This window comes from Eublepharis macularius, chromosome 15 (assembly GCF_028583425.1).
Source record: "Eublepharis macularius isolate TG4126 chromosome 15, MPM_Emac_v1.0, whole genome shotgun sequence".
Lineage (NCBI taxonomy): Eukaryota > Metazoa > Chordata > Lepidosauria > Squamata > Eublepharidae > Eublepharis > Eublepharis macularius.
In genome coordinates, this window is record NC_072804.1 from 56,380,800 (window position 1) to 56,404,055 (window position 23,256).

Sequence of the window (23,256 nt, forward strand, 5' to 3'; positions counted from 1 at the left end):
TCCACCCACCTGCACCCCAGGTTAGGCTGTACCATTTCAGACCGCAGCAGAAGTAGCTGGCTAGCTATACAGAGGGCTAGTCGGGCTATAAAAGGAATTAAACTTCATCTCCCAAGGCAAGCACACAGGATTTGCAGAAGCACAAAGTAGGCACACATTTGCTTCAAATGGAAACAAAGCAATCCCTTGCTTTAGTTTGGGGGGTTATCTAAAGTAAAACACAGTCCTTTTAAATGCAAACAAAAATTTATTATTTGTCAGAGCTTGCAAAATACACACTGTATTTGTCAAGATAAAATGAGTCCATCACGTTTGTCAAGATAAAAAGAGTCTATCACATAAACACGCTTTCAGAATAAGCAAAGATTTCTGCTTAACAAGTTCTCATACAGAATGCTTCTTATGAAATCAGGCCCCTTAAAAAAGCTAAGATGGATGGACACGGTTGCTTCTGGAGGAAAAAGCACACACATTCACACACACAGATTGCTAGAGGGGAACAGAGTTTTGTCCCCAAACAGCCAACTCCTCAGGAGTTACACAGAAACGAGCGCCGTGTGTGTGGGAGGAAGGGGTTCAGGAGACATCTGCTTTGTTCCTTTCATCCAGCTTTTTCTCTACCATTTTCAGCAGGGAGTCAGAGTAGTGTCTCAGAAGACAGTGGGCCTCCCCTCCTTGGAGGTGTTTCAGCCCCAGGCAGGGGCTGTCTGTGGCTGTTGCCACATCCAGGCTGTCCTTCACTGCTCTCGAGTCCAGTTCGCTTTTCATCCAGCAGGAAGTCCTCAGCAGCAGGGCCTTTACCTGGAGGAGCTCTTCTCTGGTGCAGTCTTTGCAGGAAGTAACCTGCAGGGGAGGGTAAACAAGCACAAACCTTTTAATCCTCCACTTCCAGCGCTACCTTTCTTTGCTGAGAGCTGTCAATCAAATCCAGACTTCAGAGGATCACAAGAGCAGCTCCTGAGAATCTGAATGCCTTTGGGGATGGCACCTGGCAGCAGTCCCATGCCAAATCCAGCACTGAGGACTAAGTTACCCCTGCAGCTGTCAAGCCTGTGTTGGGAGTGAGCCAGAAACTCTCTTGGCTATACACCCACTTCTCTGGGACAGGAAGGAAAGGGGAGACAGAGCAGATTGTGAGGGGGCTGGCCTTGCCTACAGGCCAGTGAGCTCCTCTATCCAAGCAAGCACCATCATCAAGCTACTAAGTACCAAAATGGGGTATACACTATAGGAAGGAAATTCTGATTGCACAGAAACACAATAGCAGATATCCTAGTGTTATTACCAAGCCACAACTGTGCAGCATCAAGGAAACTGGCCAGCTGCTTCCTGTCCTTCCCCAACACAATTAGAAAACCCTTATTTATTTAACATCTTTTATCCTGCAGTCTTTATCAGGTTCAAAGCTGCTAGCAACAAAATTAGACGCACAGTACAACAAAAGCATTCCATCATACCAAATTCAGCCCTGCCCTAGTACAAAGCTCACAATTAACAAAGCCAACAGGCCACAAAAGGTCATTAGAACAACAATCCTGTTACGCTGAGTGCAAAAAAGCCCTCTGGTACCACATTGCCTAAGCAGCAAATGGGCTTTCCATACCTCCTCTCAGAGGCCATTCCACAGAAATAGCACACGAGCTTGCGGGGAGGGCCTCAACTGGCAGGTGGGTTGAGACAGGGAGAGGCTTCCTTCAGGTATGCAAGTCCCAGGTTATGACAGATTTTGCATGGAGCCAGGAAAACAAACTGGCAGCCAATGAAGTGTTTCAAGATGATGTAAGGAACTGCCAGTGGAAGCCAGGGTCTTGGTCAAGATGGCTGAACTTCGGTTCAGAACTGCAAGTGTTGCCAGGTTGTGGCCTAGCTCAGATATGTTGTGGCTGGGCTGATTAGAAACACCTGCGGAGCAGTCGCTGAGTCCCCTGGAGGCAACCTTGGCAGGCTGTTCTCAGAGAAGCTCCACATTCACTCTCTACACAGCTGAAGCGCTAATTAACAGCTTGGCCCTGATTGGCTCTTGAGTTGCTGGGTGATACACTGAGTCCTAGAAAAGATGGATTTTCAGTTCACACAGGGCTCTCCTCTATTCTTTTCTGCTCGGCATATCCCTCTGCCAGACCAACCAGGCATGGGAGGGAGCACACATTCTAACAGATGGTTAAGATAAGCAACGAATGGATGCCAACCAGAGGTGCTTAGGTAGCAAACTCTTTAAGTTTTAGATAGGCAGATTTTATGTAGCACCAACAGGGTTTCTTTGTTTTATGCCTGTTGCCTGCATAAGAGTGCTTTATACTTTTGCAAACACTCCTTAAACGAATAAACAATTTTATTTAAGCTGACTCTGGAATTCATGACTCCAGACCCCAGAACAAATGGGAGGACCGGGGCAGCTATCCCCTCAGGTGAGAAACCCAAAACTCATATTGCTGCCTACCTGACTTGTGTCTTACCTGATCATAAAGTTGCAAAGTTTCTTGAAATTTGGAGCACAAAGACTGCAGATTCATTTCAAAGCTTTCAACAAGAACCTGAGATTCTAAGGACAGAAAAGAGGATTAATTTATCTTTTTGTTTAGATCATTTATATCCTGCCATTTATATCAAAAGAGCAGCTTGCAGCTTCCTAGCAGCTTGCAATCTATAAAAAAAGAACGAGCAAAACAATAAAGCTAAAATATAAAGAAAGCACCCACAGCAGCAACGATAAACAAAAACTGACAAAACGAGTCAGCCATACAAATCTGTAAAAACAACGTCCGTGCCCCATCAAAGACCCGACGGAACAGGCGAGTTTTCAGATCCCACCAAAGAACAGGAGGGAGGAGACCAGTCTCTGAGGTGTGGCACGGTTGGAAGCCACGGCTGAGAAGGTCCCGGCTTGGACACCAGCGAACTTCTATCTCACATACAGACAGGTTCTCTCTCTCTCTCTCTCTCTCTCTCTCTCTCACACACACACACACACACACACACACACACCACCACCACCCCCCCCCCCAACTAATCTAAAACCTGGGCTCAGAAGGGCAGAGGAATTCTTTCAGGTACTCTAACTGCAAACCGTGTAGGGATTTTAATAAGTCAACAAGTAGCACCCAACACGGCCTGGAAACAGTGGATGCCAGTGCAAATAATCTGGTTAGTGTTTCTGGCACTGCATAATGTGCCAATTGAAGTTTCTGGACTTTTTCAAAGGCAGCCCCACCGAAGAGTCCATGACAGGCAGAAAGGGACTCTAGAAGAGCATGGGGAAGCATTTCAGTTACAGGGGAGAAGTGAGGTGCAGGATCAAATCAATCTTCTCTTGGGGTAATCATCTGGTACTACAGAAAGCAAAGGTCCCCCCCGCCCCCCGCCCGCCTTTAGGCAACATGGCACAGACGACCAACCCCCAAATCCCTGCCAAGCTGCTTACCTGAAGCGCTGCATGTTTTAGTATCCAGCTTGTCCTTCAATTCAAATAGACATCCCTCCGGCGGTTTCTAAAAACCATTATTTCACAGTCAGAAGTCAACCCACAAGGGCTCTAGCTGCCACATGAATATTTTAAGAAAGAATATCCTCAGTCTATTTCTTTACAAAATGCCCACTCATTGCCATGCTAGCACATTCATGCATTCCAGCACTCTACAGAGATGCCTGGGATCTGTAACGAATGTCTCGGGACCTTTCACAAAAACTACAGTTCCCAGAGGTCTTTGAAGGAAGCAATTAACTTGTACTCAGACCTTCAATTTGTGATATAGATGTGCTTCCCCCATCATGCAACTTCATGGGAGGGATCTTTCTGACATTCATGCCATGTGAGCAAGCTTCCTAATCGCAAGTTAGACCACTGCCAATCTAGCCCAATGACAGCAGCTCTCCAGTGGCCACTACATGTCAAGGGCTGCAATGCATAATAATACAACACCGCTGTTCATTCAGGATTCCATAGATCCGTGATACTCAGGGGCTTAGGAGCCACCTATGGCTCTTCTAAGCACTGTTCCCCAATAGGCAACTGCCCCATGTTTCAGAGAAGCAGGCAAGGCCCTTGCGTGGAGGGGCTTGTGGTCGCCAGGGGGTTTCCACTTTGAAACAGCTGTTGCTGGAGGAATGGAGAAGCTGCAAGCCTCCCTGAGGTGCAGGCCTCATGCCAGGGGCGGAAGTAAATTTGGCTCTTTGAGTTGACAGTAATTGTGAATGTGGCTGTCTGTGAGCAGCAGAGTGAGCACCACTGCAGTAGATCAACCTACTTCTGACATCTTGGGCTCTCTGGGCAGTGGCATCTCTTCCTTAACCTGCTCTGGAACACCTGAAGTAGGCTGCGCAGGCTGACGGTTCCTTGGAAGCCTGTGTAAAAACAAGCACAGCCTTAACATGAATTTTCAGATTACTGTACATTGTTGATTTTTAAAAAGAGCTTTCCTCGACCTGCTATTTTTTTGACAGCGTGAGAGAAATCTGGCAGAAATGCTCAGGCGAGGGTTGAGAAACAAGGCGGCCTCCTCATCTTCATCTTCAGGTGGCTTCAGGTCCTTTAAGTTGCCATCAAACTTTTCTGTATTGAAAAGGAGAGAGAAGAGCTTTCTGGAGTTCTGGTGTAGGAGAGGCAGATTGCCCATTGGCCTTCCCACCCGGGATGCATGAAGGTCTAGGACTCCCCAGCAAGGGTTCAATGGGGAGAAGGTGGTGGCAGTGGGACGGTGAAGGCTGTCCCTCTGGGGCCGTTCTCAGCAAACGCATCAGTCTCCAGGAGGGCCAAACGAGGGGGGGGGGGGCTTGCTCTTCCAGGGCGTTACTGAAATCCAATCTAAACACATCCCAAGGGCTTCCAAATGGCTCCTTGTCAAGCAGCTGGCACTCGTCTCGCAATGGAGCCTGCAGCAGGCCACTGGAGGTGAATTACTTCCACAGTTCCTGGGCAGGATGCGGTACCTTCAGTCTCGGCATCAACCAGAGTCTCAAAATGGTGCTTGAGATATTTCTCTTGCTCTGGAGTTTGGGGCAGAGAGCTGCTTTTCTCATCCAGGTCAGTAATTTCTGCTTCGACTTCTGAAACTACAGACTCTTGGTCTAAAACCAAGGAAAGAGAAAGAGGCTGAGAGATGAGCTCAGCATGCAAACAGGAATGACTGATCTGAGCATGGTTATCTGAAGACGTTCTTGTGCAAAATGAGTCAAGGGCCTAGGGAAGTTGCTAAAAGTCGTATTTATTGTTTAATTATATTTAGAAGGCAAAACTGCGGGCAACCCCAGACTAACAATTATAGTTACAAAAAACAAGCCGGGGAACTTCAAAAATATGTTTTTCTTTTTTAAAGTGTGAAAAAGTGCAATAGTGCAAAAGTGCAACAATTCAATTATAATAACTTTACAATATAATTTTACAATACAAGAATACACAAACACACAGTACAGTCATTACAAAAAGTCTTCTATAGTCCGTAGAAATTATCCTCTGCGTTAAAGTGCAAAGTGCCTATTACAATAAGAAGCCGGAGGTGGAGAGTGGCAATGGGCTAGTATATCCTTTCACAGTCCAAAAATTAAATTAGTTCCAAAAACGCCGACGGGAGTATGCTGGCAGATTTCAATTAACCCGTTTCGTGAGTAAACAACTCACTTCATCTTGGGCATGAACATTTCGGACCGGACCCACTGTGAACATAAATTACAATCAACGCTTGTATCCATTATACATCGCTTATATGAATTTATACAAAGTTTCATAAAATATATCCACTCACAGTGTAGTGCAAGCTCCGTCTACCCTCTCCGGCAGCAAATGAATCAGGTGGTGCTAACGGACTCATGATTAGTAAATTAATTACTGTGTATATATCAATTGTGTGGGGCCAATTCCAACTTTAATTATATCTAAGTAGGTTCCAGCTGGAGGAAGGTCTGTGAAACCATCACTACTTATAGTAGAGCCTCCGATACCAAATTTCATAGAAAGCAAGAGTAGATAATCTCTAAATTCAATCCATGCGGTGAGAGGGTATTGAGTTGGAAAATCCATTTAGACTCCAACCGCATGAGTGATTTATTTATGTCTGAAGCATACGGGCAGTCCAAATGTTCAAGGACGGAGACCTTAAAGTCATGATGTGTATGTTTACAGTCATGAAAGTGACCGACCAGGGGTGCCTCTAGGACCCCGTTCTTTTTAGGTCCGTTTTAATTAGGTCCGAATTTTCAAATGCACCACCGCGTCCTAACATGCCTAAGGGCCATTTCGCATGTGGCACATGTAATGTATGTGGCCACATGGTAGGATTGGATCGGATTTTACCGACCCTCACACCCCTGCGACATGGATTTACAAATTGTAAATCAGCCAATGTGGTATATATTATACAATGCCAGTGCCCCTTGTTATATATAGGCAGTACCACCCGCCCGCTCAGGATAAGAATACAAGAACATATATCAAGGATTAAGAACAATTGATATATACACAGTAATTAATTTACTAATCATGAGTCCGTTAGCACCACCTGATTCATTTGCTGCCGGAGAGGGTAGACGGAGCTTGCACTACACTGTGAGTGGATATATTTTATGAAACTTTGTATAAATTCATATAAGCGATGTATAATGGATACAAGCGTTGATTGTAATTTATGTTCACAGTGGGTCCGGTCCGAAATGTTCATGCCCAAGATGAAGTGAGTTGTTTACTCACGAAACGGGTTAATTGAAATCTGCCAGCATACTCCCGTCGGCGTTTTTGGAACTAATTTAATTTTTGGACTGTGAAAGGATATACTAGCCCATTGCCACTCTCCACCTCCGGCTTCTTATTGTAATAGGCACTTTGCACTTTAACGCAGAGGATAATTTCTACGGACTATAGAAGACTTTTTGTAATGACTGTACTGTGTGTTTGTGTATTCTAATTATATTTAGATGCAATATTCAGTGGGACGTTTGTTCCAAAACAAGTCTTTGCACTGTATGAATACCTTCATATTCTATGTGCCGTACCTGTATTTATTGCTCAGTGTGACATGTTACATTGTGTTATATGCAAATCTGCATTTATTTACACGGTTGTATTGCTGCTTCATTCACTATCGTCCAGAGCTTTTGTGTGGGTTCTTTCTTGAGGGGGGGGGGGCGGTATCGTCTGAGGAGAACCATTCCCATGGTTTAGGTAGCAGGATCATCTTTATAAGGGTTAGGATGACTCTGCTAATAGATTGCTCTCTGCATCCTCTCGTGGGATTAAGAAATTTACAGCCATCAGCATACACGTTTACATGGACCCTTCTCTGGCTCAGAGGACCTTGGCAAGTGTGCTTCAGTGAATCAAGCAGGAATCAGGTGAACTCCTGATGCTGTCAGCTCTTTGGTCTCGAATAGAGTCTGCAGGAGTTCACAAGTGTGAGGGAGGGAATGCCCAGAACGAGCAAGGCATCTTTCAAAACCTTACCCTCCTGTGGTTGGCCAAAACCCGAATCCAGATCCTTCTGAAAAGTCAGCTGAAGAGGCAAGTCTTTCACCGGTTTCCTTTCAAAGAAGAGATGGAAGTCCCAGTGCTTGTTGGAAAAGGGTTACTTCATTGGTTCAAGCTTATTGAATTCAAGGGCTGAGGTGTAGTGGGCAGAGGCAGTAAAATGTTCTACCCTGTAGTTTACTGCTACCGTCAGACCTCAAGCAAATCAACTGCCACCAGCGACTGATCCTTCTGCAGAAGAGGGTCCCCAGGGCCTGGGCCCATGACCGTCAAACATGTTCACTTACCAGGAAGCCCCACCAGGTTCAATGGAACTTCCTTCTAGATTATTTGGGTTGAAGCCCCAGGCATGCAGCAACAACTAACCTCTCTGCCTCAGCAGGATCATTGCTTGTCTGCACAGACTGGGCATTTCGGCCTGCTTTGAAGGATTCAAGCTGTTGAGTGGCCTCATCTTCTGAAGTCAGGTCTAGCTCTTTTAAGTCCTCAGTCGTGTTGCTAGGGGAGCTCTCTGTCTGCAAGAGATATAAAAAGACAATTATTTTCATTAAGAATGAAATGAATTCACACTTTGCCCACAGACATTAAGAGGACTCGAGGGCAGATAGCAAGTAATGCAGGAATTCAGAACCTGAAAATGAGGGCTGCAGTATAGGTTTCCAAAATATGCTGATAGTCAATAACTGGCCCCAAGGGCTGATCAATTAATCCACTGGTTTTTTAATCATGGGGGGAAAAACCACCTGCCTTGCAGAAAAGACTGCTTGGGAAGGGCTATGGGATGAGTGGCAGAATGCATACTTTGCAGGCATGAAGTCCTGCTTGAAGCCCCAGAGAGCTGCTGCCAGTCAGAACAGACAATACTGAGCTTGACAGAACAGCCTGACTCGATATAAGGCAGCTTTAGTAGGAGAGGAGCAACAGGGGACTGCCTCCCACAGCCGGCTTGGGTCCCATTAAGAGTAGTGAGGGAGGCAGAAGGCAGAGCTGATCCGCTGGGGCACAATCCACCCGGAGGGTCTCCTCTGCCCACCCTGTGCAAATGCATGAGAGCTGTCTGGGCAGGGGTGAGGAGCCGCACTCTCTCGGCTGGACTTCCCCAGAGAGAAGGGGGTTTGCTGCCGTGAGACTTCTTCTTCAGTGGGCCTTGGGACTCTGTCCGAGGGCTCTGAAAAGAAACCTGATGTGGTTCTCAGGCTGGGGGGCGACGCGGGACAGCCCTCTACAAAACAATTTGTGAACCACAAAAGGAAATGCTTCTCACCTGCAAGAGCAGCCGGTCCAGGTTCTGTGGCTCCAGCTCTATGTCGCTCATGCTGTCATTTTTAATTGGGGTGAAATAACTAAGATCCAGGTCCAGCAGAATTTTAATCGGTTCTCGGTCAGCACGTTCAGCCCATCGTCCTTGTGGCTGATAACTCACCTTGGAGGATATAGTTGCGCTGTCTGAGTTATCTACCTCACCAAGCTAGAGAGAGAAGACAATGTCCAGGGATTTCATTTGAGTAAATAAAAAAATATCAAGAAAGAAAAAGGATCACACACAGCGCCTGGGGCTGGAGGATGCGTGATGCGTTGTTGTAAGACAAAGAGCCAGCCAAGATTTCAGTTACATCTTCTGCAAGGATTTGACTACAAGCAAATTTGCACCCACTTGAGAGAGCACCAAGTTTTATTATTTGAACGCCCAAGGGGCTAGTCTCCTGGGGCATTGTCCTCTTTTCTGGATCTAAACATCAGCTCGCATTCTCTCAAGTGGGCCCTCTGCTGTTGCTTCAAGGAATTCAAGCAAAATTTGGCCTGGTGCATCCCAGCTACTTAACCGCTGTCGGTAGGGGGATCAGAACTCCCTCCGCTGTCGCTGCCTTCTGGATTGCAGAGTCTCGTGGGCAGCCCTCGTTTACTTATTTAAAACATCTACGTCCCATCTGATCCCCCCAGACTGCAATTCAGCCTTCCAGTGGCATTGAAGTGAAACCTGGTTAGCTTCACAGCAGAGTTGAAAGGGAACTCTGACAAGCCTTGACACTGGATATAATGTTGGCAACCACATCGTGCTTAAGGGGAGAAAAAGAGGGGAGAAAATCTGGAGTGCTTGAGTGGGTAAGCCAAAGATAAAAGACCAGCAGTGGAGCTCCCTGTACCCCAGCCCTGGGACATGAACCCACACCAGCTGTCCCCCATTGGGCTATTCTGTCCTGCACGATACCTCGGTATCTCCTTGGCCTTATGAGGCAGCTCGGTCAGAATATCCTACTTACCAGTCTCTTTGCCCACATAGGCATTCTGCCATTGGTGAGGATACAAGGAGGACCTGGAAAGTGGCAGAAAACATTGGCGTGAGCTACGGACAGCCACGTTCGACATGTCGCTGAGAAAGGCAAGAGATGTCAGCAAACAGGAACAATTTTTCACATTATAATCATTTTTTTAAAGGGGAAATGCTCTGAAGTAGAGTTGGGCTATAACGTTTTGCCTTCTAAGTTCAGGAAACCACCACAAGAGATTCTTAAAATCTTAAAAGCTGAGCACAGACATTAAGGATACCTAAAGCGATCCAACTCCTTTTTCTCCTGAGGCCTCAACAAACTTAAATTAGGCAGGAGGAGAGCAGACAGCCATTCAGGTCTTAACGGTGCAGTCCCTATGCAAGGCCATGCCTGCCTGCTCTCTGTTCAGGGCCATGCCTGCCTCCATGCTTAGCCCTGCTCCCATCCCCCTTCCAGCTGCCCCCATACCCATGTCCGCGTCCTCTTTGGTGGGAGTCTGGACGGCTGTTTCTTCCTCCTCTTGCTCATCCTCAGTGTCGGAGTCAGGAGGGAGACCAGCACCACGGGGAGTGCTTCCACTTGGCATGGTAACACGGATTTCCCGCCTGCAGGAAGTTAAAGAGGTCTCTCATGTCCCGTGACTGCAGCTGAGTCACCCCAGCATGAGGGATTATTGGGGCTTTGCCCCAAGGCCATGAGCACCAGGCTGGCCCAGTACCTGACCGGTGGAGACCACGCCTGTTCTCTGGCTCTCTTCTTCTGCTGCTGGACCTGATCTAGTTCCATCAAGTGTTGTTTCATGCTGGTGGTAATTTCCGGGCTAAGATGCCATATAAAGATACAACTGGACGAGGGAAGGGAGGGAAGAACATGGCTCACAAGGCTGAAATTTTCACCCCTCTCGGCTGTATCCTGCAGATTTGGTCTGCTAGTGGTGGCACTTTCCTCCAGCACAAGGACCTTTCTGGATTCCCAGGCAGCAAACAGCAGCAGAGGGCTACACGCCATGGATCCCTAGGATCCAGCCCTCCACTGCTCTTTTCTGTCCAAGGATCCAAGAGTGTTGCCCGTACGCCAACGCTCTGCTAGGAAGCCCCCAGGCTCTCTTCCCTGGAGACTACTTAGACGCCAAGGAGTTCTTCTGAACTACATCCAAGCAAATAGTTTCCCACACCTTCCTGCCTACATCTGAAGCCTCACAGACATCTGATGTAACTCCAATGGCCCACCTGTCTCCTGAGACGGTGATCAAGTGTTTGCAGTCGTAAGTAAACTTCATCCCTGTAACCACCTCTGGAACATAAAGGAGACAGACAGACTTTCAGAAACAAGTTAACAGGCATTCAAGCTTGCTAACTGGACAATGTCCACAGACAAGCCCAGGAACAAGTTTTCTGAGGTACCAGAAATGGCATGCAAGATAAATGGCATGGAAAAAAAGGAATAACAGAGGGAAAGGTGAGCACTGAGAAGCACGGGACTTGGGAAATGGGCTGGTCTCATTCTGAACCAAGCTTGCCGGCTATTTTCAGCATTGTTAAACAACGTAAAGCAGTGGAAAAGAGTGGCTGGGAATAAGCGCAGACGGCCTCTCTCCCAACACTCAGGTGAAGGCTAGTTGTGGCTCCTTCTCTCTAGTTCACAGCTTCCATGACATTCTGTGGGATTGCCAAGATTTGAGTCCCAGTATTTTAGAAAAGGGGGCACAAGGCAGCAATCGTTCTGTACCCTAATAACGCAAAGCCCATTTACCACAGGTGGGCAGTTAACATAAAGACATTCAAAAGTGCCTACTCACAAGGAGGCACATGTATTTCTATAAACAGGATGCAGATCACAGTGTGCTCCCTTGTCCACCCTTTCCTGTCGCGAAGAAGCATTTCTCCCCTCTTGCCTACTAAACCACACAAAAGGGAAAAGGCTGGAGATTGTGAACCTTCACGTCAAAACTGACGGCAGGGGAGGGAAGAATGCATCTATGAGGAAGGTTCCTCAGGCTTCACCCTAAAAAGAACTACGATACGTGGAAGGTGATGAAAGAAAATTTCAAAAAGCTACAAGATGAGTATTACTTCTTCACCTATGGCTGGGAACTGCAGGTAATCCCGCTCTTCCTTGCTGAGCTTGTTCCTGCCTCCGATTGGATGTAGGTGACTGCACGGACTGCCCACTGCAGCAAGTGGGGAGAAGCTCACATTCCTCAAGAGGCTGAACAACAAAGTTGCTGCAAAAGGCAAGGCCTGCATCTCCCACGTCTTACCTGCATTTAACCTCAGGAGCAGCAGTGAGCCTTTGCACCACAGAGCCAGAATTCCCATAGAAAGGTTAACAGAAGGGACCCAGCAAATGCTCTTGCTGAATTTTGGCTCCTTTCTTGCTGCCCACAGCAGGACTTTGGGGGAATTCACCTCTTAGCATGGGAGCTGATAGGCAAGCAAGAAAAAGGCAAAGGAAGTTACACACAGGGGTGAGAGAGAATAGCAGCGCTGCCAGACACACCTGAATGCCCAAACATTTTGGCAACACACTCTCCAGAGTGGAAGTCGATAACGGAAATGCTTTTGTCCGAGCAGCTGGTGGCCAGGAAGGTTCCAGAGGGATCCAACTGGACCTGCAAGGAAGGTAAATAAGAGGCCCCGCTTCTTTCATTCAAGCTACATGTTGAATGACCAAAGGAAAGAACACAGGACATTGGGACAGTGCTTACAAAATGCTTTGTGCCCCTTATCTTGGCATAATCAGTCCTTCCTCTCAGCCGACTGTAGCACTGCTCAATATCCCCAACACTGCTTTGTGGAAGCTGAAGTCAAGCAATGTGGGGGCAACGCGACAGACTCAAGGAGCGCACCAAGAAAAAAAGCACATTTTGGCGCGGCAGTTTTCCAAAGCTCTGGCAGTTTCATGTTTACCTTCAGCAGAGATCCATCATCCCCTTGCGAGCCTTTGTAGCACCACTTCTGCTTCCCACTGACTGTGTTGTATACCCTGAAGGGGATAAGAAGTTACTTTGGTGTGTGGGTGCCTGTTGGCTTGACACAAGATAAGACCTGCTCGCTTGGCATTGTGTATAAAGCTTTTGAAAAGAGAAGCAGAAAGTGATTCTCTCACATAGATAACTGTTTTATTATCTGGGACATGTGACTTAAATGCAGACAACTAAATGCCTGTGCTTAGATTACATAAATGTACCGCAGCTGGGAAGTCTCCGGATAACGTAACTAGCACCAAGAATGCTCCTGCACATCTCCCACTCATTGCAAAGAGGTCTGTGTGGGAAATGTTCCCTGGAGATTGTGCACAAGTTTTTATCTCAATAATTAATAAACGAGTAAAGAGGATGGATGTAGGAACAGTGCACAACAACAGGTGTGAGGAAAAGGGCAAAAGTTTGGAGATCTCGGGGGGCGGGGGGGGGGATTAGAGATTAGCAAGATTTTGTGGAAGATCTGCCATTCCACTGTTCCATGGAACACGGCAGCCAAGCATGCACAAAAGCCTATTCTATTAGGGGGGAAACATCACCAAATGGTTCACCTGACATTTCTGTCTTGACAGGCCACAGCGACATATTTCTGGGTTATATCAATATCCATGTCATACAACGTCGTTTTCTCTGCAACGTGGTGAGTTCTAATAAAATGGACTCCGTCAGCAACCTGAGGACAAAGCAAACGATGCTCTGAAGCGGCACAACCACAAGTGCTTTGTCCCAGTGCTGTAAACTGTTTCTAGCAAGTGGAGTGGATCGGCAGTGAATAGCTGGACACAAAAGTGGGTGGGGGGAGGGCAGAGACCCTTTTGTGAGCAACAGGCTCTTGGATGCCAAGCAGCTCAAGCTCACCTTTTGTGCACTGCGGAAATAGATGCTTTTGTCAGCTCCACAGCTAATCATCTGAATGTCACCATCTCCTGCAGGGAAAGAAAGACAGGGGAGGCCATTGTGGGCAGCAGAAGGATCCCTTTGCTCGCTGATGCCAGCTCTCAAACCCATGCTGGGTACAGCTGACACAGCGTCTCTTGTGCAAGCCGAATGAAGCGGCACAAGAGCAGAGAAAGGGGAAGACATACTTGACTCTGACTGAAACTGATGAGATTTAAAACGTCCCGACAGTCATGTTTGGCGCTATTGCATGCAAAACACCATCAATCATGCAGCGCTTTTCACACTCTGAGGAGAGAAACCGAATTTCCCCAGTATCCCAAGATATAACAAACTGAAAGGAGGCCCCTGGAAAGGAGGCCCAGTTCCTGGAGGAGTCCTGGGAACTTACCGGCAAACTTCACGGCTGTTATGGCTGATGAGTGGTCATCTAAGGTCTGCTCTAGTTTATAATTTTTCTCCACATTCAACACATGGATCAGCCTGTCTCTGCTTGCTGAGGCTAGAAGGGCCGTCCCTACACAGAGCAAAAAGGATCCCTAAGCTGCACGCTTATTTCAAAGGACTAGAAAGCAATTTAACTGTACAGAACGGTTCCCACGGTCAGCTAGGAGCAATAAGCTCTTCCCACCTCCGTCCCATGAGCTTGTCTGAAGTCAGCACTACAAATGAGCAGATTATGTGAAGTTTACCAGTTTCTGGTTTAGAGTACTCTAAGCAGAGAACTTCTGAGTCATGGGCTTCAACTTTCATCACCTCCTCCATACATTTTAGCTCATGTATCCTGTAAAAACCAAATGTACATACTTAATTTGTATTCTTTTGGGAAATAAATAATCTGCGGTTAGGGTGGCATTTTCTGAAAGCTAGTTTGGTTTGTAGAACCAAAGGCAAGAGTCGGTAAGTACAGATTAGTCCCAGGCCGTTTCCAGATGGCTTACCTGCCTCCGGAACGTTGCGCCATCTTGCAGGGAAAACGCAAAATATCGCATTTTCTCGCGCGAGTTTTGTGCGACGTCGCACAAAACTCGCGCGAGAAAACGCGATATTCCGCGTTTTCCCCGCAAGATGGCGCAACGTTCCAGAGGCAGGTAAGCCATCTGGAAACGGCCCCAAGAAGTCGAAGATTTGGGTTTTGGTGCAGAAGAAGGCAGCCCTAAATGGGGCAGCGTAGCTAAAGGAAGTTCTGCTCCTAGTTCAAGAATCAGAACCAGTGTTCAAGTGACTATGGTAGACATCTGTTAGAAAGGAAAACATTTGGGAGCTTTTGATTTAAGGCCCAGTTGGACTGACCATTCAAGGAAAGGTGGTGAAACCAGAAGGGACAAGAGAAGACCCACCTTAAGTTTCCAGCTCTGTCACCAGAGGCCAAGTGCCGGCCATCAGGGCTGACCTGCAGGACTCGGACACCAGATTTCACATCCAGATATCCTGTGTTTTCTCCTCGGTCCGGCACATTGGATGAATCTTGCAAATGCTGGGTGTTATTTTCCATATAGACAACCTTCAGCAAATTCTTTAAAAGGAGGGGCAAAGAGCATACCTTCATTACATGTTGCTAAAAGAAAACTGAGCAAAAGGAAAATTAAGAGATGGAGAGCTGCTGCAGTAACAGACCAGGAGGGAAGCATTTCAGCCAGGCCTCATCAACGATGATCATTCAGGCACCTTCCAGACCCTGACATTCATCTCCTTGCTGATTTGAAATTACAGGGCAAAGCTGGAGTCTGTACCAAGGCCACACCTGCCTCTTAATAGACTCGACCGGCCACATTTTCACCTTGCCCTTCATCCCAGGAGCTTAGGGCGATGCATATAGGTTTATTATTTATTTATTTAGGCCATTTCTATGCCACCTCTTCAGATTCTTGTTGGAAGCAGCTTATCATTAAAACTACATAACACTATAAAATCAACCATTAAAAACAACACATTGGATCCAAACAGCATAAAAGTATCTATAAAACAGGAGATCATTTGAAAAAGCTGGTAAGATTAAACCCTCAACTAAAGGCCTGGGGGAAAAAGATCTGTTTTGGCCTGGAGCCTAAAAGCAAGTGATGTAAGCGATAGAGGAGCCCCACAACAATCCTGTGAGGAAGGTTAGGCTGAAAGAGAAACACGCAGGAAGCTCCACGGCAAATGGGGATTTGAACCTGGGCCTCCCCAGTCCTGCTACACCAGGCTGGCTTTCTGTGATGCTCACGTTACTGTAGATGTTCTTCTGGAATTCAGCTTCTGCGTTGCCTTCCAGACTCCAACACCGAATTGTATTGTCTGATGAACATGTTAGAAAGGATCCTGGGGGCAAAAAGCCCCTCTGGTCTTCAAACTCAGGATATACCTAAGACAGAGGCATGGAGTGTGAGTGGAAAAAGAAAACCAGGGCACAAAACCCCCAGAGGTATGATGGGACAGCTGTCCCTCCTGGAGCAAGAGGAGCGAAAGGGCCTTGAGATGCACAGTTCTAAGACGCAAGGGGTAGGGCTGTTTACCCATTTCATCCGAGCGTAACGCTTGAAACCCTGGTCACTGCTGAAAGCCCGTGCTTAACCTTGGCATTATTTCCAAACAGAAGCATTCCTCACCTCAACATTCCACACAAATGAGCTATGGAAGAGGTCAGACCACACTTTCCTAACTTGACTGGTGTCCTTCACGTCCCAAATATACACGCTGTGGTCCTTGTATACGCAGGAGAGCCAATGATGGCTGGGATCAAAGGCCAAGGCAATGGTGTCTGGCCAGGTGGCACCTGCCATTCTTGAGAAAGCCAATGAGGAGGGGAAAAAAAGGGGGGGGGGGAGAATTCCTCTTAGGCTACCAGAACAAGGAGCCATAGCACACAGATGACCCCAGAGAACACAAGCAAGTGCTGAGGCACGCTCCAGAGAAAGCCAACAAAGCCCCACAGACACTCAGGGAAGTTCAGGCAGACCTGGGAAGAGGATCCACTAAGTCTACTGCAGCGTGGCAGCCCCTCCCTCTGGCTCTGCCGTGGCTCAAGCTGGACTTTAAGCAGCGTGGTTTGCCTAGATGCCGCTTATCTGTTTCCAGTCTAGTGACATCCTTGCTCTACAATATGTATCCCCAGCCCAGTTCAATCCCAAACAGAAAAGCATGAGAGAAGCTAAAAACATCCGGATGGTAGCGTGCTGGAACTGCTCTTCAAGAAACCTATTTTCCACCTAGTTTGGGAACTGGAAGTCCAACCCAACACATTTTGTTTTTCTCCTTGCAGAATTCACAGGCAGGTTGGGAAAATGGCAAATCCTTATGCACCGATGTTGCACTTCCCAGCCCAGCTCCCAGGCCTGGAGTCCCACACGGCTTTGTACCTTGACATTTCTCCTTTGGCAACATCAATGCCCAAGTAGTGTGGCTTTGGCAAGTCAGTGAGGTAAAGCAAATTGTGTGTGTGGAAGATTCGCACGATTCCATTAGCACAACCACAGAAGATAAAATTTTCACTCACACGGATGCAGTTGGCTAGAGGTACCTAAAAGAAGAAGAAAGACAGGCAAGCAGTCAGACCGTGAGGCCGCAGGAGCCACATCTCATCTTTGGCAGCAGAAGAAAACCTTTACCTTCAGATCAATCCATTTCTCCAGCACGCGCTTCTCATTAAACTGACAGAGGAGACCAGAATAAGAAATGCAGAATGTGTTGCCTGACATTTTGCCCTGCCCACAAGCCACATCACAGAAGATGTTGTTGTGAAGCTCTCCGAGAAGTCCAGAGCGACCAATGAGTGGAACAGTCTCCTTAATCTGCAAAGAGCAAAACATTTCAGGCCCAAGCGTTAAAAAGAAAATACTTTTTTAAGATTACGATAGTTTTTCTCTGCAGGTTTCAAGTTTTCAGAAAACAAAGAAACTTCTCCGCATGCCTATACTCTAAATTCTCAATTTATTTATTTTTTAATGGAAGGAACTGATAACAAGGTGGCAAATTTATTTGTTAAATGTCAGACAGAGATCTGTAAGGCCATGATCCATCCAAGGGATAATTGGATGTTTAAAGGGAGACTCTCATGGCTTGGTAAAAACTCTAAGAGCATCAGCTTTCTGGTTACAAAGTCTGGTCTGTTGCAAAGAATGGGTTCAGAAAGGCTTCTTCTATTTACTGTAGGAATTAAACAATAATGGAATGAACCAGAAGAACCTGAACAGAAACCAGGAAACTGTTTTGAAAGCACCACTTCACATGTAGAGACACTTACCTTAACTTCTTTGGACACATCCAAGAACCAGAACTTGACATGACGGTGGCCGACCGTAACGAAGTAGCTATCCTCCGAAAAGGAGACAGCCATAACCTTACAAGACACTTTGTTGGATGCAACAAGCATATCCTTCTGCAAGGCAGAAAACAATCATCCACTAGTAACTTCTGCAAGGGGTACAAGGGGTGTAATTTCAACAGAAACCTATCATTAAGGCAGAAGAATGATTTCACCTTCTTGATTTGTGGGGTTTAAACATTTGGAAGTGCAACTGCACAATAAATTCAGTTCTCAGTTCCTGGGTTCCCCATTACAGATTTTGCAAATTCCATATAGGTCCTTCTGCACGAGAGCTTCAGTGTTACATCACAAGCCTCTGGACAAACAGCTCAAGGAGCCTCTCTGCAATGCCGTTTCTTACCTTCCAGTCCCACACGTTGACAATCATGTCATGCTGATATCCTACCGAGACAATGTACTTCATATTGGGAGAGAACGCCACGCAGGCCACACCGTGCTTGTGGCCATGGAGCTCTGTCACTTGCGCCTTCTCTTCGACATCCCAGACTCGGACTGCTGGTCTGTGTCCATTCTGCAGGGGAGATTCCAGAACAGAATTAAGGGCTGGGCTTTATTTGGTCTAATACCAGAACAAGAGGCCAACCTGAGGTGGGTATGGAGCTCTGCTCTCTCACCACCTCCAGCTTAAGCATGTTAGTGACAAAGAGGAAAGTACCAGGTGACTTCCGGGCAGCTTTATGCATTCAGAAAGAGAGAGTACCCCCCTCTTTTCTTTTCCTGATCCCTCCCCGCACCAGTCCTAGCATTAAAATATAAAACAAAGTTAATGTTTGCCCTAAAAGAATAAACTAAGTAATAATAAAAGACACACCATCAATGTTTATGCAAGAATGAACAAGACTCATATGCCACTGCCTGTGCCTCTTTCAGTGAGACAAGCACAGTCAATAGAAAGAAGCACACTGCAAACACCCAGCACAAGGACAGTGCTAAAAAAACACAGTTAAACTACATTTATCAAAAAATTATTAAATAAGTTATCACTATTACCTCTCCACATCTTAAACTGACATCCCAATCCTAATTTCTCTTGTTCTGAACACTTGCTGCTGCAATTAAAGCAATACTGTGCCTGGAACAAATGACTGGCTGGGGACCAGAAATGGCATGTCCAGATGCTGAAAAGCAGTCCACAATAGTTGCATGCCATAAACATGGACAGCCTCTGCATCCTCAGACATGTTCTTTGTGTTCTTAGTTAGACTTGCATGATAAAATTCCTGAAGCAACTCACCTCACCAGTTACAATAAATTTCCCATCAGGGGAGAAAGACAGAGCACTCACAGTTTTCCTAAAACAGAGAGAAACGGAGAAAAGGATATCTTCCATTTTCTCTCTACATAAATAAAAGTAGGCATGCTACTCTAGTGTGGCAAAAAACCCTTGCTGCCCATTAAAAAGTAACAGATGTGTCATGACAGAAACATAAAACATCATCACTGCAGAACACATGTGATGAACTGAGAAAAAATTGCTAACCTCAATGGGGGAAAAGGATGCAAAGTGTCTTGTAGTACCTAAATGTCACCCTTTGTCCCAAGACAGAGTGACATGGCCTCTCAAGCCAGTGAAGATCTGTGTCTCAAGCCCTGCTCTCTGTGCCTTCAGAGGTGAGGCAGGTGGCAACTAGAGACAGGGCACTTTCTGTGGTGGCACCTTGCCTTTGGAATGCCCTCCCCTTTGATGTTCACCTGGTGTCTACTTTACTTTCTTTTAGGTGCCAGGCCAAAACACAGCTTTTTACCCAGACTTTTAATTAGAGGTTTTTAATCTTATCAGCTTTTTAATGAACTGCATCTGTTTATGGATAGTTTTTATGGTCCTTGTTTTTACTATTGTGGTGATTTTAACTGTAAGCTGCCTCAAGCAGGAAAAGGCGGCATAGGAATATCCTAAATAAATAAAGAGCATATATTTATTTGGGCCTATTAACTCATTAGATATTTTTAAATTGACAAACTCTATGGGTTTTAATCAATCAAACGCCAGACACAAACCCTCTGCTGCCTGGGCAACTGCTGCCAACAAACTGTACCCCTGCTTTGTCACAGACCCAGTAGTCCAGGAGCCACTTTAGGACTCACTGCTTCCAAAAAAGTTGGTTCTGGCCTACAAAAACAGATGCAAGAATAACATGTTGTTGTTAGTCTTTATGGTGCTATAGGACTCATGTTTATTTAGGAATAAAAACAGTCAAGACTATTCATGGCTAAGAAAATGAAAATATACAGTACCTCGAAGTGTTAAATATATGCCTTTGTTTATTCTTCCTGGGATTTAAAATCACAACTACACATCTGGAAAGGAAGAAAGACACATTTACAAAAGCAATGGATCCTCCTGACCAAAAGAGGGGAAAATCAGGAGGGCTTTCAGAACCTGGAAAAGCTCGCAGATGAGGGGAATATTCCTATATGAAAGATTCTCTGTATCATGGTCATATCAGTCAAACAAAATGACATATCACAAAGTTTAACTGCATCCCTTCCTCTTAGGGACAACTGGATAGGGAGAGATGCAAAGAATGCTTGCTCTTCTGGCATGATTTAAGTTGCAATTTTTGCTTAAGCCAGGATTCAGTCATAATGTGGTTTGTCATTATGTGAATAAGCCTGAGGCCCTCCTCCCACATGTGACATTATTAAAAATTACTATTTTGTGACAAATGATAATTTGTTATTAAGCCTGAAACACGAATTACAGTTTACAGTCTTCTGCTATAGGAGAATTCCAAGGTCTAGCTTAATCCTGGCTTTGAGGAAAGAATGCAAATATAGTTTGTGATTCAGCTGAAATGACATCCTACAGTTTGCTATGGAAGTAGAAGTCATTAATTAATGAGCTGTGGGTGAGGGAACGAAGAACACGTGTGCAAGCAAACCCAGCTATTGCCCAGGCTAATTCTCATAGATAATCTCAGAACCGCACCTAACAGTCCAAAAATTGATGAATTTCAGACTCTACAACAGACTCCCAATAAGGTTAGAACCTCTGCCCCCATCCCCCCCCCAGTTTCATTGCAAGTGCAATGCATAGCACAGTTCAATTTGTTTTAATAATGCATTTTATGGACTTTATTAGGTATCTAGATTTCTAGATGCTCTTACGATGGCCAAGAACTTACCCTGCCGGATATGCTATGTACCCCGTGTTCAGGTTGCAAGTTAAACCACTGCTGGTTTGGGTAGTTATTCCCAACACTTTCTCAAGCATAACCTGCCCAAAGAAGAAAAACAAAGCAGTAAAGTCTCTCAATGTATGTACTCTATGCTTGTCTTTTCCCCCATGTGATGTGTGCGTGAACTCAGTTTCTACCCAAATGACTCATCTTCACTCAGTGCCAAGGCAGGTTTCCCTCAACGAGCATCAACATGCGTGGAGGTGGCTTCTCTACGCTGCCACATAAGGCCCTTATTTTAACTGCATGCTGCTTTATTTCATTCCTGTCTTATCAATGGTATTGTTTAAGCGATTCTGCATTTTAAAATTATTCTTCACTGCTGTTTATTTAATTACCTTGTTGCCATTTTATTTTGTGTCTGTTACATTGCATTTTTCTGCTTTTATTGTTGCATTGATTTTTATTGTATAAGCCACCATACAGATATTTGTGTGTGAAGCAGGGAATAAATGCTTCCAATTAATAAATACAATTGGAACAAAACAGGAAGTTAAGTCTAAATGCCACTAGTTGGTGGAATGAGCCCCTCTGGCTTCACCGTGTCAACCAATTTTCCTTGGCAAGTAGCCTGTATATAGCTCAGGAGCACAACAAGCAGAAATTAGCCCCCTCTCTTCTCTTACCAGCTTTTCCTGACATTCAAAGTAAATGTAGAAAAGGCTTTACCTTTTGAATTTCTGCTTGCCTCATAACTTTCATGGGACTTTGACAGCCTTAAACCTCGATATGAATCCACTTACACCCTAATCCCCGTTTGTCATGTACCTTCAGAAAGGCTGCTTATTTATTTATTTATTTTTAAAATGACAGACCACTTTATACAGTTCAAAGTTTAAAACGGTCAAACATGACTATACACCATGATTTCACGTTGTCATGTTGTGTAAATCCCACACTGCTTGCCAAGGGCACCCCTGCGTGCTGAGAAAGGAGCTGAAAGCATGCTTTGGTGGAAGCTCAGCCATCAAACTAGGTATCTCCATTCACACCAGTCACCATACTGAGAGACCCTCAGGCAGCAGTGATTCCCTGCCAACACTGCTTCTTTTATTAATGCTGGGGATTTGAGGGCTCTCTTAATTCAGAGCGTAACAACTTTTAACAGATGAGAAAAGCAAGGTATAAAAGGTATAAAATGTAAACCCAATTTAGGCACACATACGCCTTGGGATCCCCTCCTGCAACCTAATATCTTCCTTTGCTACACTCCTCCCATTTAATTGACCAGCCTCCTGCCAGGGGGAGGGGGACATTGTCCTCCCAGTGTGTAATAACACCTGTCAGTTCTCCACCTGCCCCATAGGTTTTGGTGAGGAAGGAATAATGTGAGTGCTGCTGTGGTTTATAAATTGAAATTGTTTTTATTATGCTACCCATTTTTACACCTTGATGTAAACCACTCTAAGCCTGCTCTGCAGGGAGAGCGGAATATATTTAATAATCAATTAAGCTGCATCGTACCTTTACATTCTGATGCCCTCCCTTGTAACACACTGCCCACCTTTTGGCTGGGATATAAAGGCTCAGGGTTCTCCATTCCTACTTGTATCTCAAGAATGGAACTCTGATTCTCAAAAGGTTACTCTTGGAAGATCTTGTTGGTCTCTTAAGGTGCCACCGGACTCATATCCTTCTACAACCTGTGGTGCACATGGCATGGAATGGGATGAGATCAAGGCTCTCTTGCTATGTACAAGATAGTTTCCGGTGGGTAACTATTTTGGTCTGTAGTGGAAGAGCAAGATTCAGATCCACTAGCACCTTAAAGATCAACTAGATTTCCAGGGCATGAGCCTTCAAGAGTCAAAGCTCCCTTGGTATCTGATGAAGAGAGCTTTCACTTGAGAGTCTCGCCCTGGAAATCTATAAGGTGTTACTAGACTCAAATCTTGCTTTTGTTTCATACAAGAAACTGATGAGGACTGGTATAGCGGGGGCCTCACTGGAGCCCATCACTTCTCATCCCTGAATCATGAGGAATAAAGTTAGGGGGAGGTTTGGTTGTTTGTTTGTTTATAGTCTGCTTTTCTCACTGAGACTCAAGGTGGATTACACCGTGTGAGATTAGTAGAGTCAATATCAAGGACATTTCCATAAACAATGCCATAGGGCAAATAGATACAAGTATACAAAGACTCCATTAGCTGGAACTCAATACAGAGTTG

At 45.7% G+C, this 23,256-nt stretch overlaps 1 protein-coding gene across 1 annotated transcript; it reads right to left on the minus strand.

Annotated features, from left to right (window-relative positions):
• Positions 1–262: 262 nt before the first annotated feature.
• WDR62 (WD repeat domain 62) lies at positions 263–21,238 on the minus strand. The gene is made up of 29 exons (XM_054999275.1): positions 21,035–21,238; positions 20,145–20,207; positions 19,144–19,201; positions 18,250–18,420; positions 17,826–17,960; positions 17,191–17,373; positions 16,942–17,102; positions 16,192–16,366; positions 15,810–15,947; positions 14,944–15,119; positions 14,296–14,387; positions 13,995–14,120; positions 13,565–13,632; positions 13,258–13,379; positions 12,633–12,708; positions 12,223–12,334; positions 10,953–11,016; positions 10,442–10,567; positions 10,192–10,328; positions 9,715–9,767; positions 8,718–8,921; positions 7,820–7,968; positions 7,430–7,506; positions 4,927–5,064; positions 4,423–4,549; positions 4,245–4,341; positions 3,422–3,488; positions 2,457–2,542; positions 263–843 (listed from the first exon to the last, which is right to left on the minus strand). The coding sequence occupies exons 1-29, from the start codon at positions 21,121–21,123 to the stop codon at positions 577–579; spliced, it is 3,537 nt and encodes a 1,178-aa protein (XP_054855250.1). The 5' UTR covers positions 21,124–21,238; the 3' UTR covers positions 263–576.
• Positions 21,239–23,256: the final 2,018 nt, after the last annotated feature.